The sequence below is a fragment of the Brassica napus genome, chromosome A1 (assembly GCF_020379485.1).
Source record: "Brassica napus cultivar Da-Ae chromosome A1, Da-Ae, whole genome shotgun sequence".
NCBI classification, from domain to species: domain Eukaryota; kingdom Viridiplantae; phylum Streptophyta; class Magnoliopsida; order Brassicales; family Brassicaceae; genus Brassica; species Brassica napus.
In genome coordinates this window covers 1259943-1271415 of record NC_063434.1, presented here as the reverse complement: position 1 = coordinate 1271415, position 11473 = coordinate 1259943, and the positions used below count along the sequence as shown (strand labels likewise).

The following is an 11473-nucleotide window of genomic DNA, read 5'->3' as shown; positions in this document are numbered from 1 at the left end:
CAATGCCATTGTATAGTCAATGATATTTTTGCACCCGCACTTGTTATTAGATACATTAAACTATGGAGTATTATGAATAACTTGATCCAGCTTTAGTATTGGGTGGTGTGATTACTATCACATGTGATTGGAAAGCTTTTGCTGGTTCCCTCTTTTAACTTTAGACTTAATAACATCCAAGAGTGACATTAACTAATCGAATAAATGTCTGATATAAAGCTGAGGTACACATGTTAATACAAGGTCGGTTCACAATTAACTAATCAGAAAGCTTTCTGCCTAATGCCTGTATATTATACTTGACTCAATAACTTTAGATTAGTTAGGCTGGAGCTAGCCTAGACTACACAGACAATTTATAGTGTTTCGAGCAGTGAACCTTTTAGCAGTGAGTATATGTGTTACATTAACTGCTACTATTACTTAAAAACAAAATGAAGTATGGATTGCGGATGTAGACAAGTGAGGATTCATTTCTCGTGTCTTTTGATAATTAATAAAGTTCACAATCTTCTATGATCGTCTTGTATTTAAACATGATTTCTAGTTCTTGAATTTATTCACTACAATAACTTCTATGATATTCACTAAGTCTATTTTTTGCATGGATCAGTTTCTATGTGGTGTTTCGTTTTGTCGGTTGTCAGTGTTTCCAGTTAACAATAGTAAGTAAATGGAAAGGAGCAGGCAACAGAGCGTAGTAGAAAAAACACAATAACAGATCGACTTGTCACAGTCAAATCAACCCTTTGCAAATTTCGATACATTAAACCATTGATTACGACATCTCTAGTGTCACTATCTCTTTTCCTTTTCGATTACAAATTGTAAAAAGTAAATTTTGGATATAACTATAAAAAAGTATACATAAAGGTAAAAATAATCCAAAACCTTTTTCAATAACAAACAAAACGAAACTTTAACTTGCGCAAGACGCAACAACAGCATCAACACCACCAACATCGTGAAACAAAGACATCTTACTAATCGCGAGAGCTTCTCCGTACAAAGACGCTCTCGTTGATCTCTCTATCTTAACCTCCACGAAGTCACCAACTTCAGGACTCCTCTTCAAATCACCATGTCCTTTGTCTTTATCAAACAAAGGCTTTCTAACAAACGAAACTCGATGTCCTTTGTCTGTTTTTCCGATCAGTTCCGTCTCAGGAGCTCTCTTGTTCGGCCCTTCCACCAAAACCAACTGAACCGAACCGACCTGAGAGTCGTAACAAGGACCTGTTGTGTCGCGGAAGGCTTGGATGAGTTCAGTTAAACGTCTCTGCTTCACTTCCTCTGGAACGTCGTCTGTGTATTGCCGATGAGCGTGTGTCTTCTCTCTCATGCTGTATGCAAACATATACGCCATGTCGTATCCAACTGCTCTCACCAGGCTTAGTGTTTCTTGGTGCTCTTCTTCGGTTTCCCCACAGAAGCCTGCCAATTTTAGAACATTCATGAGACACAATTGGCTGAGTTTTGATAAGGTTTGGGTAATGTTTGGTTTGGGTCGGATTTCTATTTTTTTATACAAAACCCGAAACAGAACCGAATTATAAATAGTGTTGCCAAAAAAAATATAAATAGTTCCGGTTTGGTTCAGGTTTTAATTTTTTTTTAACAAAATACAAATAGTTCCGGTTTGGTTCGGGGTTAAAACCAACAAATCCCGGAAAACCGAAAAAATATATGGGTAACTCAAGTTTAAAAAAAAAAAAATATCTATCGAATCTAAATTCTAAATTATGTAGTATATATATGATTATTTTAAAATTGAATATAATTAGGATATTCTCTAGTTCGGTTCTCGGTTTGATTCCGGTTTTTTGGGTTAAGAGAAATGGAAACCTTGATAAAAAAAATGGAAACCGGGTTTATGTAATTTCCAGTCCAATTTCAGTCTCAGTTTTTTCGGTTCGGTTTTCGGGTTTCGGATAATATGCACATAACTACCAACAACCTAGCTGAAGTCATCTAAAAACATAACAAAAGAGTTCTAAAGCAATGTTTTTTTTGAGTAAGCATACCGGTTATGAAATCGCTGGTAATAGCCACGTCCGGTATAATACTCCGAATCTTCTTAACAAGATCCAAGTAAGCTTCTCTGGTGTAACCTCTCTTCATCCTCTCAAGTATCCTACTATTACCAGACTGTGCAGGAAGATGAATGAGATTGCATATATTATGCCTATCCCTCATCAGATACAGCAGATCGTCAGGGTAATCTTTAGGATGAGGAGAAGTAAACCTAAACCTCATCTCAGGAAACTCCAAAGAGAGTCTATCCAAAAGATCAGCAAACCTCATACCCATGTTTTTCACCTTACACCTGCTCGAGAACCCTTCACTGTACTCCCACTTAGCACCCCCTCCTCCTCCTGATGGCTCAGGATCAGACGAATCATCGTTGTAGCTGTTCACGTTCTGTCCCAAGAGAGTCACTTCTTTCACACCAGCCTCCCACAGCTCCTTAACCTCGCGGACGATGGACTCAACAGGACGCGAACGCTCTCTCCCTCTTGTGAACGGCACAATGCAGAAAGCACACATGTTGTTGCATCCTCTCATGACCGATACAAAAGCTGTAACAGCGTTCTGAGAGATTCGGACAGGAGTTATGTCTGCGTAGGTCTCTTCTAGAGAGAGAAGAGTGTTGATTCCCTTCTGTCCATAGTCCACTTCTTCCAACAACCTCGGGAGGTCTCTGTAAGCATCAGGACCACACACCACGTCGACCATTTTGTCGGAATCTAGGATCTTGTCCTTTAGCCTCTCAGCCATGCATCCCAAGACGACAACTTTGGGAGGTTTAACTGACTTAGCTCTCCCTTCAGCTACATTGGCTTTCCATTGGCGTTTCAGGAACCAGAAGTAGTTGAGTCTTTGCCATACTCTCTGCTCCGCGTTGTCTCGGATGGCGCAAGTGTTGATGAAGATGACTTCCGCGCTCTCGGGGTCGGTGACTACTTCTTTGTAGCCGGAGTTGTTCATGATGGAGAGGACTATCTCCATGTCGTTGATGTTCATTTGGCATCCGTATGTTTCGTGATAGATCCGACCTTTTGATGGTGATGCAATGTCGGAGTCTTGTGTGGTGCATCTAAGAGCAAGACAGAACCAGAGAAATGTATTAGTAAAGGTCTAGACTTTGAACACTGACGAACACAAAACTTGCAGAATCTAACGATTGGTGAGCAAACACGTGGCTACTGGAGCTAAATTGGAACTCTAATCCTCTAAAAGTTCGAAACTTTCAATGGCTGAACACCAAAAACAGAGCAACTTTCAATGGCTAACACCAAAAACAGAGCTTTAAAGTGTTGGTAATAGCATGTAAAGGTCCAGACTTTGAACAGCAACGAACACAAAACTTGCAGTGAGCAAACACATGGCTACTGCAGCTAAATTGGAACTCTAATCTCGTGTAAAGTTCGAAATTTTCAATAGCTAAACACCAATTCTTTCAAAAACAGAGCTTTTAAGGTGTTAGTAAGAGCATGTAAAGGTCCAGACTTTGAATGCTTACGAACACAAAACTTGTCACTATCTATGGATTGATGGAACTCTAATCATCTAAAGTTCGAGACTTTAAGGGTTTTTGATTGACCAATCAATGGCTAACATCAATTATAAGGTTATAAAGCAAATGATATTCTTTAGAAACAGAGCTTTAAGATGTAAAGGTCTAGACTTTTTAAAAACAGAGCTTTAAACTATAGATTAGTGAGCAATTACATGGCTCTTGCAACTAAATTGGAACTCTAATCATCTAAAGTTCGAAACACCTTCAAAAACAGAGCATTAAGGTGTTCAAGCGACTTACTCAGATTCGGTTTGAGGAGCGGTAAGGGAAGTTTGAGCTTTGGAGATGAATTGGTGGAGGCTTGGACCATCGAACTTAGTTTGAGAAACAGAGAAGCTTCTTGAAAGATCTAATGCAAACCCTTTCTTCCTCTTGATTGAATTCTGTGTGAGACGATAGCAACGAGGGAGGAGAGCAGAGGAAGAAGAAGAAGAATGGTTAAGTTTCGAGGAGACGAATGCTAGAGAGAGAGTGCGTCGTGTAGAGGCTTTGAAGCAGAGGGAGCAACCTTGAGGGTTGCTGAGAATGGAGGATAGAGACGAGAGAGAAGAGGACGCCATTGGTGGAGATGGAGGATGAAGCTCCTCTCAAGGAACAACAATGGGAGGCTCTCAAGGCTTTAGGGATTTTACAAAAGTCAATCTACTCGGATGTTCACACTAAAACGCAGCGTTTCGTTGTCCAGACTCAGGGGTAGTACGGACATTTCTTCAGTCTCCTCTTTCTAACGAACATTTTTGGTAAGAGAGAAGGAGAAGGTCAGGAGATTTCATAAGATTTGGATGTAAATCTTTTTTAAGTAATCTCCGACCAAAACATAACTCAATGTCTCGTTCTGTTTCAGCTTTGACTTTTTTAAAATTAAATTTTACTTGTAAAATATCAAACGTTAAGATATAATATTTACATTTTGAATTCGTATCTTATTAGCTGAGGTTTAGCTACTTCAAGGGGATACTAGGTGAGAGAAACGTGATTAAAAATGAAGAGATGCTTGAGACTGCAATAACAGATTGGATGCACAAGTACAAAGGGTGGTCTACTAAGCTGATGCTCTAGCCCAAGAACACCGAACATGTTTTGTTAGTACTACATTCGTTTCAAAAAAATACATATTTTAGATTTTTCACATATATTAAGAAAACACATTAAAATTTGATTCTGAATGCATTGATTTTTGTGAATAACAATTTTTTTATAACTTTTAGCTAATAGTAATCCAATAAAAAATCTCATAGAACTTCTCTTTTTCTATTCAGAAATCAATGCATTCACAAAAAATACATATTTTTTTATTTTTCAATGTATTTTTAACTTTTTTGAAACTTACAATTTTTCACTAAATAATATATTGAAAAAGTAAAAAAGTATATTTTTGAAACAATATTTTCTCCTAGAATATATTATAACTTACCATTTACTTTTTTTTTCCCAAAAAAAAAACCATTTACTTTGTTTGGATTGTGGTGATTGGTGAATATTATTATAACAAACCCAACTAGCTACGTTTAGAACTCTCCGGTCACTCTATTCTTACGAGGATATAATATCTGCAGGTTGCATTAAAAATTTGATGGACCGACCCTAAGGGGATTCTCAATCCATACAAAGTTCTTGCTCACTCTTTCTTCTCTCACCCTAAGGTATGCTTTATGATTACGCACCGAAATTATTGAAAGCATCTAATCATCAATCTATGATGAATGCTCCTCCAACGTGATAAGTGATGAGGAATCTATCATCTTTTTAGTTTTGGGAATATTTGACATTCTTTTTCTAGACGAATGCAAGGTTGTGATGAGTTGATTCTTCATAAAGATGAGCAGCCAAGTTTGAGCAGAGCAGTATGATTGATGCAAAGGAACATAAAGTTAATTTTAAACTCACTAAAGTGTATATGCTTCTTTGTTGTTGTCACTATGTCTTAATATCTTATTGTCATAGATAAGAAAGAATAAAAACCTATGGGGCTTACGTGTAGCAAAAGTCAAAGTTTGCGTTGTATTTAGACCCAAAACTCACAAAGAGAAGCATCTTTATCATAATAATAGCAACTTCAAGATTCTCTCACATAATATCTTTCTATTCTTGGCAGTTTCGGTTTCAATGGACCTTCTTGATGTAGTTAATTAGAGTTTTCTCTAGTTATGCCATAGATTTTCACATTTTGGTTAAAACACAATAGCTAAAGTTCTCTAACAAGTGTATTTCTTGAGACAACTTGGACTAGTGAGATCCTTTATAACATTAGATTCATGTTACCATCGCCATGGCCCATAGTTTCTGTGGAGAAATGTTTGTGGACATCTTCTGTTTCAAGATTGAAGCAAATGCATGCAACATCAAGATTGTAACGACTAGTCAACTTTGATATACTTAGATGATTGAATCAAGTTGCTTAACACATGTGAACCAATCCAGCCAAAAAGAGACAATGAAAGCAACTAAGGCACCGATGAAATATCATCCATCAAAGGGTACAAAGTTGGAGAACAACTTGTATTTGGACACAATAAATTTTTACACAACTAGCGGAAATACATAGTATGAATCTTAGGAAGTACATAGATTTTGGAATGTTTAGTGATTATATTCCAAACTGATCGTAATCGTGATCGTGATCGTGATCGTGATCGTAAGAGTAGCAAAAGCGAGTAAGATTCGGTTCCCTAGCACAAGTGGAAAGATATGATAAAACGACGTCGGCTTGATGACTGGACATAGATACATTACTTTGAACACCAGATGATAAGACACTATAAAAATGCCCATGGATGAGGCTAAGGAGACAAAACACACACACAATCTTCTCTCCATCTTTCTTACACTCATAATCACTGTAATAACTTTTTAAACTACAAATGACAACTTCATCTGCATCAACTCGCAAGGTTGGTTCATTAACTGCTTCTTCAACTGTATCCAAAAAGAAACCTGTTGTGTTATATATCCTTTTGGCTTGATCATCTCTCATTTTTTTTGGTTAGGGTCTGACCAAAATCGCCACCAATAGACTGCAGAAAGAGTTCATGGAGTGGCAGACTAATCCTCCTGCTGGTTTCAAGCACAGAGTCTCTGATAATCTCCAACGGTACATAACTCTATAGTCTATATAGTTATACCCATTTTAAGTTCTTTTTTCGAAAAATGTTTATGTAATGTTGAAAATGTTGGTGTGAAAAGATGGATTATTGAAGTGAATGGAGCTCCAGGAACCCTTTATGCCAATGAAACTTACCAACTTCAAGTGGAATTTCCTGAGCATTATCCTATGGAAGCTCCACAGGTTCCTCCTTAAAAACTCTTTTTTGTTATTAATACTTTTATCAGTATCTAATCATCACATTAATCCCTTAACCTAAAAACAGGTTATCTTTCAGCATCCAGCTCCACTCCATCCTCATATTTACAGCAACGGTCATATTTGCTTGGGTAAGAAACAACACACAATGTACTCACGTGTGTTTTGCCCTTATCTTTCAAAGTCTGGTAACATTAGCTTCTGTGTGGTCTTGATGATGCAGATGTTTTGTATGATTCATGGTCGCCTGCGATGAGACTCAGTTCAATCTGTCTCAGCATTCTCTCAATGCTCTCAAGCTCAGCCGTTAAGGTTTGTTGTGTGTTTGTGTATTCTTCTCTTTCAAATGATTTTCCAATATAGTTTTCTTACAATACTTCTTGGTCTCTTGCAGCAAAAGCCGAAAGACAACGACCATTACTTGAAAAACTGCAAAAATGGAAGGTCCCCTAAAGAAACTAGGTGGCGGTTCCACGACGATAAAGTATAACATCTATGTGTGCCCTTTAATATTGTAATTATAACCCAAAATGTAATGATCTCAGGTTGAGTTCTTGACCTGTTTCTATCTTCAAAACTAGAACAGCTCCTTTTCGCAGTTTAATCAACACTAAAAGCTTGTGCACAAGACTATAAAAGTTAAGAAATAACATGTTTATTTATTAAGTGAAAGAAATAGCCTAAATCCTCTATTTACTAGAGATCAGAGATCATCAAGAACGATTAGTACAAAGCACCGAGAGAATGGTTGATCCAAGAAACAAAACTTTGTGTATTAATCGCGCCAAGGCAAAAATGTGATCTTTCAACCTCTGCATAAAAGGCTACTGATCGACTTTCCATGGCATCTTACATTTGTAATAAACATATGAATGCCTACTCAGCCTGTTCCTTGCTCCATTTTAATGCACCTGCAGCCAAATACTTAAGCTTTAGACAATTTGGATAAACAGAATCATACCGATGCTAGAACATCTAACACCAGTTGTCGTCTCTAGACTACAAAGCTATTCTAATCGCTGCGCCTCAAGATTCCTTACAATCCAGAAGCAACATTGCAATTCTAATACTTTAATTAGACACTACAATTCAACAGCATCCATACATAACAAAGCCAAGATAATCCATCTTCCTTAAAGAATTCAAGAAGTGCAAATCACATCGAACACCTTAATTAATCACCTTTATATACTCTCTTTTTTTTTGTGTAAAAAAAAAAGTGGTTTCACCTTTTTGCCGGGAATCCAAACATTGTAAATAGTCCTTTCCAACGTAAATTGAAATCAAGTAGCGGTAGTTACAGCCGCAACTCCTTTACCACTAGGCCAACTCAACGTTGGTCTTTATATACTCTTTTATTTCATATTATAGTTCAAAAGATTATAAACACATCATCTCCAATTAGATTTTTAAAGTTATGCAGAACACGGTTTCAAAAAGTGTTTTTATTCATTAGTAGAACTTCAATTTTAACTTGTATCCTCAATATAATCCTTAATTAAAATAATTTTAAAATGGTTAGTTAGTTGAAAGTATAATATTATTATTTTGTTTTATATGGATTTTGTTTTTAATTTTCTAATTGAATCTACTCATTGAACTTTTGTGTTGATAACTAATTATTTAACTGAAAATTATAAATTATTTTTAATATTTTTAAAAAAAATTGTTAGAAACTTTTAATTAACTAAGGTAATATAATTTATATGATTATGCATCTAGTATGAAAAAGATTGTGATAACAATTTTATGTTTACATCAATGAAATTATAAGTTTTTATAAATTCTCTAATCGAATTATCTCTTCGTTCTTATTAGAGAACCAACTTATGGCATGGTTCGCTATAGGCCTGGACATAAAATCTGGAACCCGAAATCCGAACTGAACCTGAATCGAAAGATCCGACCCATTATCCGACCCGAATTAAAAGAATTGTATTCAGTGCCAAACCGATCACTATAGTTTAACAATTAAACTGACCTATTTCCACATTAATGACTGGTTTGCGATGCATAATTTTGGTTAGTTATCATTGTTGGTTAAACACATTGTTAATAAATCTCCTTTCAATAAACCAGTTGGTTTACAATAATAAAATTAAAATTTACTAATAATATATGTTGATAAGATTTCATAGACAAGTTTCTATTGATAATGGTAAAAATTCTCTAATATTTTAACTGAAAATTAGAAAATATTTTAAAATATTCCCTAATAATCTTTCTTCTTATCTTAATACAAAATCAAAATAACACACCTCGAAACTTCAAATGACATAAGAAAAAAAACACACAAAGTAAACAAGTGTCACACATTTTCTTCCCCTCAAAAACATTTTACTCATATCATGAATTCAAGAGTTTATCTTCCTGCAATCCTTTCTGATTTCACCACTCGAACCGGTCAAGGGAGAGATATTTCCCATCTTGATCATCGACTCGGCAAACTGCTCGAAAAACTCTCCTTGATCCTCTGCATACTTCTTTACAAGATCTCTCGATTTATCATTACTGCTGAACAGAACCTGGTCCGAGTTCAACAAACCCATGTTCTCTATCAAGTTCTTGAAATAGCTGTTGTCGAATTTCGCCGCACTGACGATGTCCAACACCGAGAGATTCTGGTCCCCTCCAGATCTTGGACACCTTTGTCGCAAGTTAGCAGCGAATGATTGTTCCAATGTCATGTCTGGACGACCGTTTCCGGACTGATTGTATAGTCTCTGTCTGAAACTTGTGCATCTCGAGAATCCAATAGTGTGACTCCCTGATAAACAAATTAAGGTTATAGGGTTTATTTTATTATTTGTACCGTGCATGTAAAGTAACTGTGATAGAATGAAGAAAGCTTACCGGAGAGAGCGACAAGGTCGGTGACATCAAGTCCTTGACGATTAAACTTGCTGAGGATTGTCTGGAAAGTGTTGTTTGGTGCAGGGATGTTGTTGTTCGAACCGCTCAAGCTTGCACTTCTTGAATCTCTTCTTCCCAATGGGACCATCCAGCTTGGTCCACCAGTCTAAACCAAACCAAACCAAACCGAATCAGCTCTTTTTTCAAATTTTTTTAACAAACATTGTAGAGAAGACTTACAAGAACAGAGGAGTCTCTAGCGGCTAGGGTTAGAATATCAGCACAAGAGACAGTTCCAGGGCATTGTTTCTCAAGTTGAGCTTTGATCTGGTCAACTACTTCAAATCCACGAGCTGATTTGCTGTTAGGGTTCGAGCTTTTCTCACTCACTATCCTCCCACTGCTGTCTAGAAGCAAAGAGCCATCACAACCCTGCATTTCATAGCTACCTTGCTCAGTACGTAACAAACAAAAAATGATGGAACGTATAGAAGAAGTTAACCAAACCTGAACGAAACAGTCGTGGAAATGAAGTCTCATCAAGGAAGCAGCCATACGTGTCTCTCTAGCAACAGCTTGAGCTACAACTGATCTCACGATCTCTCCGGCTTGCGGGCATGAATGTGCGTAGTAACCAGGGTTTAGTTTGCCTCCATAGCTCTGTTGGCAGAGGTAAAGAGGGAGAATGCAAATGAGAGAAAGAACAAAGAGAAAGTTACTGAGTCTTGCCATTATGTTTGACGAGAAGATGAAGAAAGGAGAGAAGACTTTGTGATGAGAAGTGATATGAAGCAAGAGGAAAGGAAGAAGGTATTTATAGGAAGAGACTTTGAATAAGAAGTAAGAAGTGGAGTTGGTAACTAACTAGATATATATTAAGATAATAATCAAGGGAACTAGGGGTGGGCATTTTACCCGAAATCCGAAGTGGCACCCGAACCCGATCCGAAAAACCCGAACCGAAATCCGAACCGAAGTAGCAAAATATCCGAACGGGTATTGAATTAGGAGAGATTGGATATCCGAACCCGAACGGGTAATATCCGAACCCGAATGGATATCCGAAAATAACCGAACATATGATAATTAACCTTATATTTATAGTTTACATCTTTCATTTTATAAAAAATATTTATATTGATACTACACATACTTTAAATTCATATGATATACATACAATTACGTAGAAGATGATTTGTTATTCACTTAAAATGCATGTCAAACTTTTTATTTCAGCAATTAACAAAAAGTTACATCCAAAATTTAAAAACAATAACCAAATTAATGTCTTTTTAGTTTGAAAATGTTATGTCCAAATCTATTAACCATGCAATCTATTAAAAATTAAAAATAGTTAAGTGAAAAGTTATATATTTAAATACAAGAAATTTGAGAAATGAAAATTTTCATTTTTTTTTCTTCAAAATCTAAATATCCGAACCCGATCCGAAATAACCGAAACCGAAATTAAAATACCCGAACCCGACCCGAAGTACAGAAATACCCGAACGGGTTCTACACCTCTATACCGAAATACCCAAAAATCCGAAATACCCGATCCGAACCCGAACGGGTACCCGAACCCGAACGGGTACCCGAACGCCCACCCCTAAAGGGAACTGCTAGAAAAACAAAATGTAAAAAAAAATATTGGAGAAAAGAAGATTAAAAGAGACTAAAGTTTGTGTTTGGTACCCAACATTGCCTGCTTAATTTGACTAATTTACCTCGTTTTTGGT

The 11473-nt window shown here is 36.6% G+C and overlaps 3 protein-coding genes across 5 annotated transcripts; 1 reads left to right on the top strand and 2 right to left on the bottom strand.

The window, feature by feature from the left end:
• Window positions 1-825: 825 nt before the first annotated feature.
• LOC106443763 (CDK5RAP1-like protein) lies at window positions 826-4399 on the bottom strand. 2 transcript variants are annotated; one of them, XM_048778338.1, is made up of 3 exons: window positions 3821-4399; window positions 2025-3097; window positions 826-1434 (listed from the first exon to the last, which is right to left on the bottom strand). In XM_048778338.1, the coding sequence occupies exons 1-3, from the start codon at window positions 4138-4140 to the stop codon at window positions 920-922; spliced, it is 1908 nt and encodes a 635-aa protein (XP_048634295.1). In that variant the 5' UTR covers window positions 4141-4399; the 3' UTR covers window positions 826-919. The 2 variants fall into 2 exon arrangements, with proteins under 2 accessions (XP_048634295.1, XP_048634297.1); XM_048778340.1 differs by having other exon boundaries at window positions 2025-3092; window positions 3819-4200.
• A 1906-nt stretch (window positions 4400-6305) lies between these two features.
• Window positions 6306-7485, top strand: LOC106369853 (probable ubiquitin-conjugating enzyme E2 17). The gene is made up of 6 exons (XM_013809959.3): window positions 6306-6471; window positions 6568-6671; window positions 6764-6866; window positions 6949-7012; window positions 7105-7193; window positions 7276-7485. Exons 1-6 carry the CDS (start codon window positions 6442-6444, stop codon window positions 7369-7371), a joined length of 486 nt encoding a protein of 161 aa, XP_013665413.1. The 5' UTR covers window positions 6306-6441; the 3' UTR covers window positions 7372-7485.
• Window positions 7486-8974: 1489 nt separating this feature from the next.
• On the bottom strand, window positions 8975-10546 carry LOC106369846 (peroxidase 49). 2 transcript variants are annotated; one of them, XM_013809952.3, is made up of 4 exons: window positions 10242-10542; window positions 9975-10166; window positions 9735-9900; window positions 8975-9648 (listed from the first exon to the last, which is right to left on the bottom strand). In XM_013809952.3, the coding sequence occupies exons 1-4, from the start codon at window positions 10464-10466 to the stop codon at window positions 9236-9238; spliced, it is 996 nt and encodes a 331-aa protein (XP_013665406.2). In that variant the 5' UTR covers window positions 10467-10542; the 3' UTR covers window positions 8975-9235. The 2 variants fall into 2 exon arrangements, with proteins under 2 accessions (XP_013665406.2, XP_048634285.1); XM_048778328.1 differs by having other exon boundaries at window positions 9975-10546.
• Window positions 10547-11473: the final 927 nt, after the last annotated feature.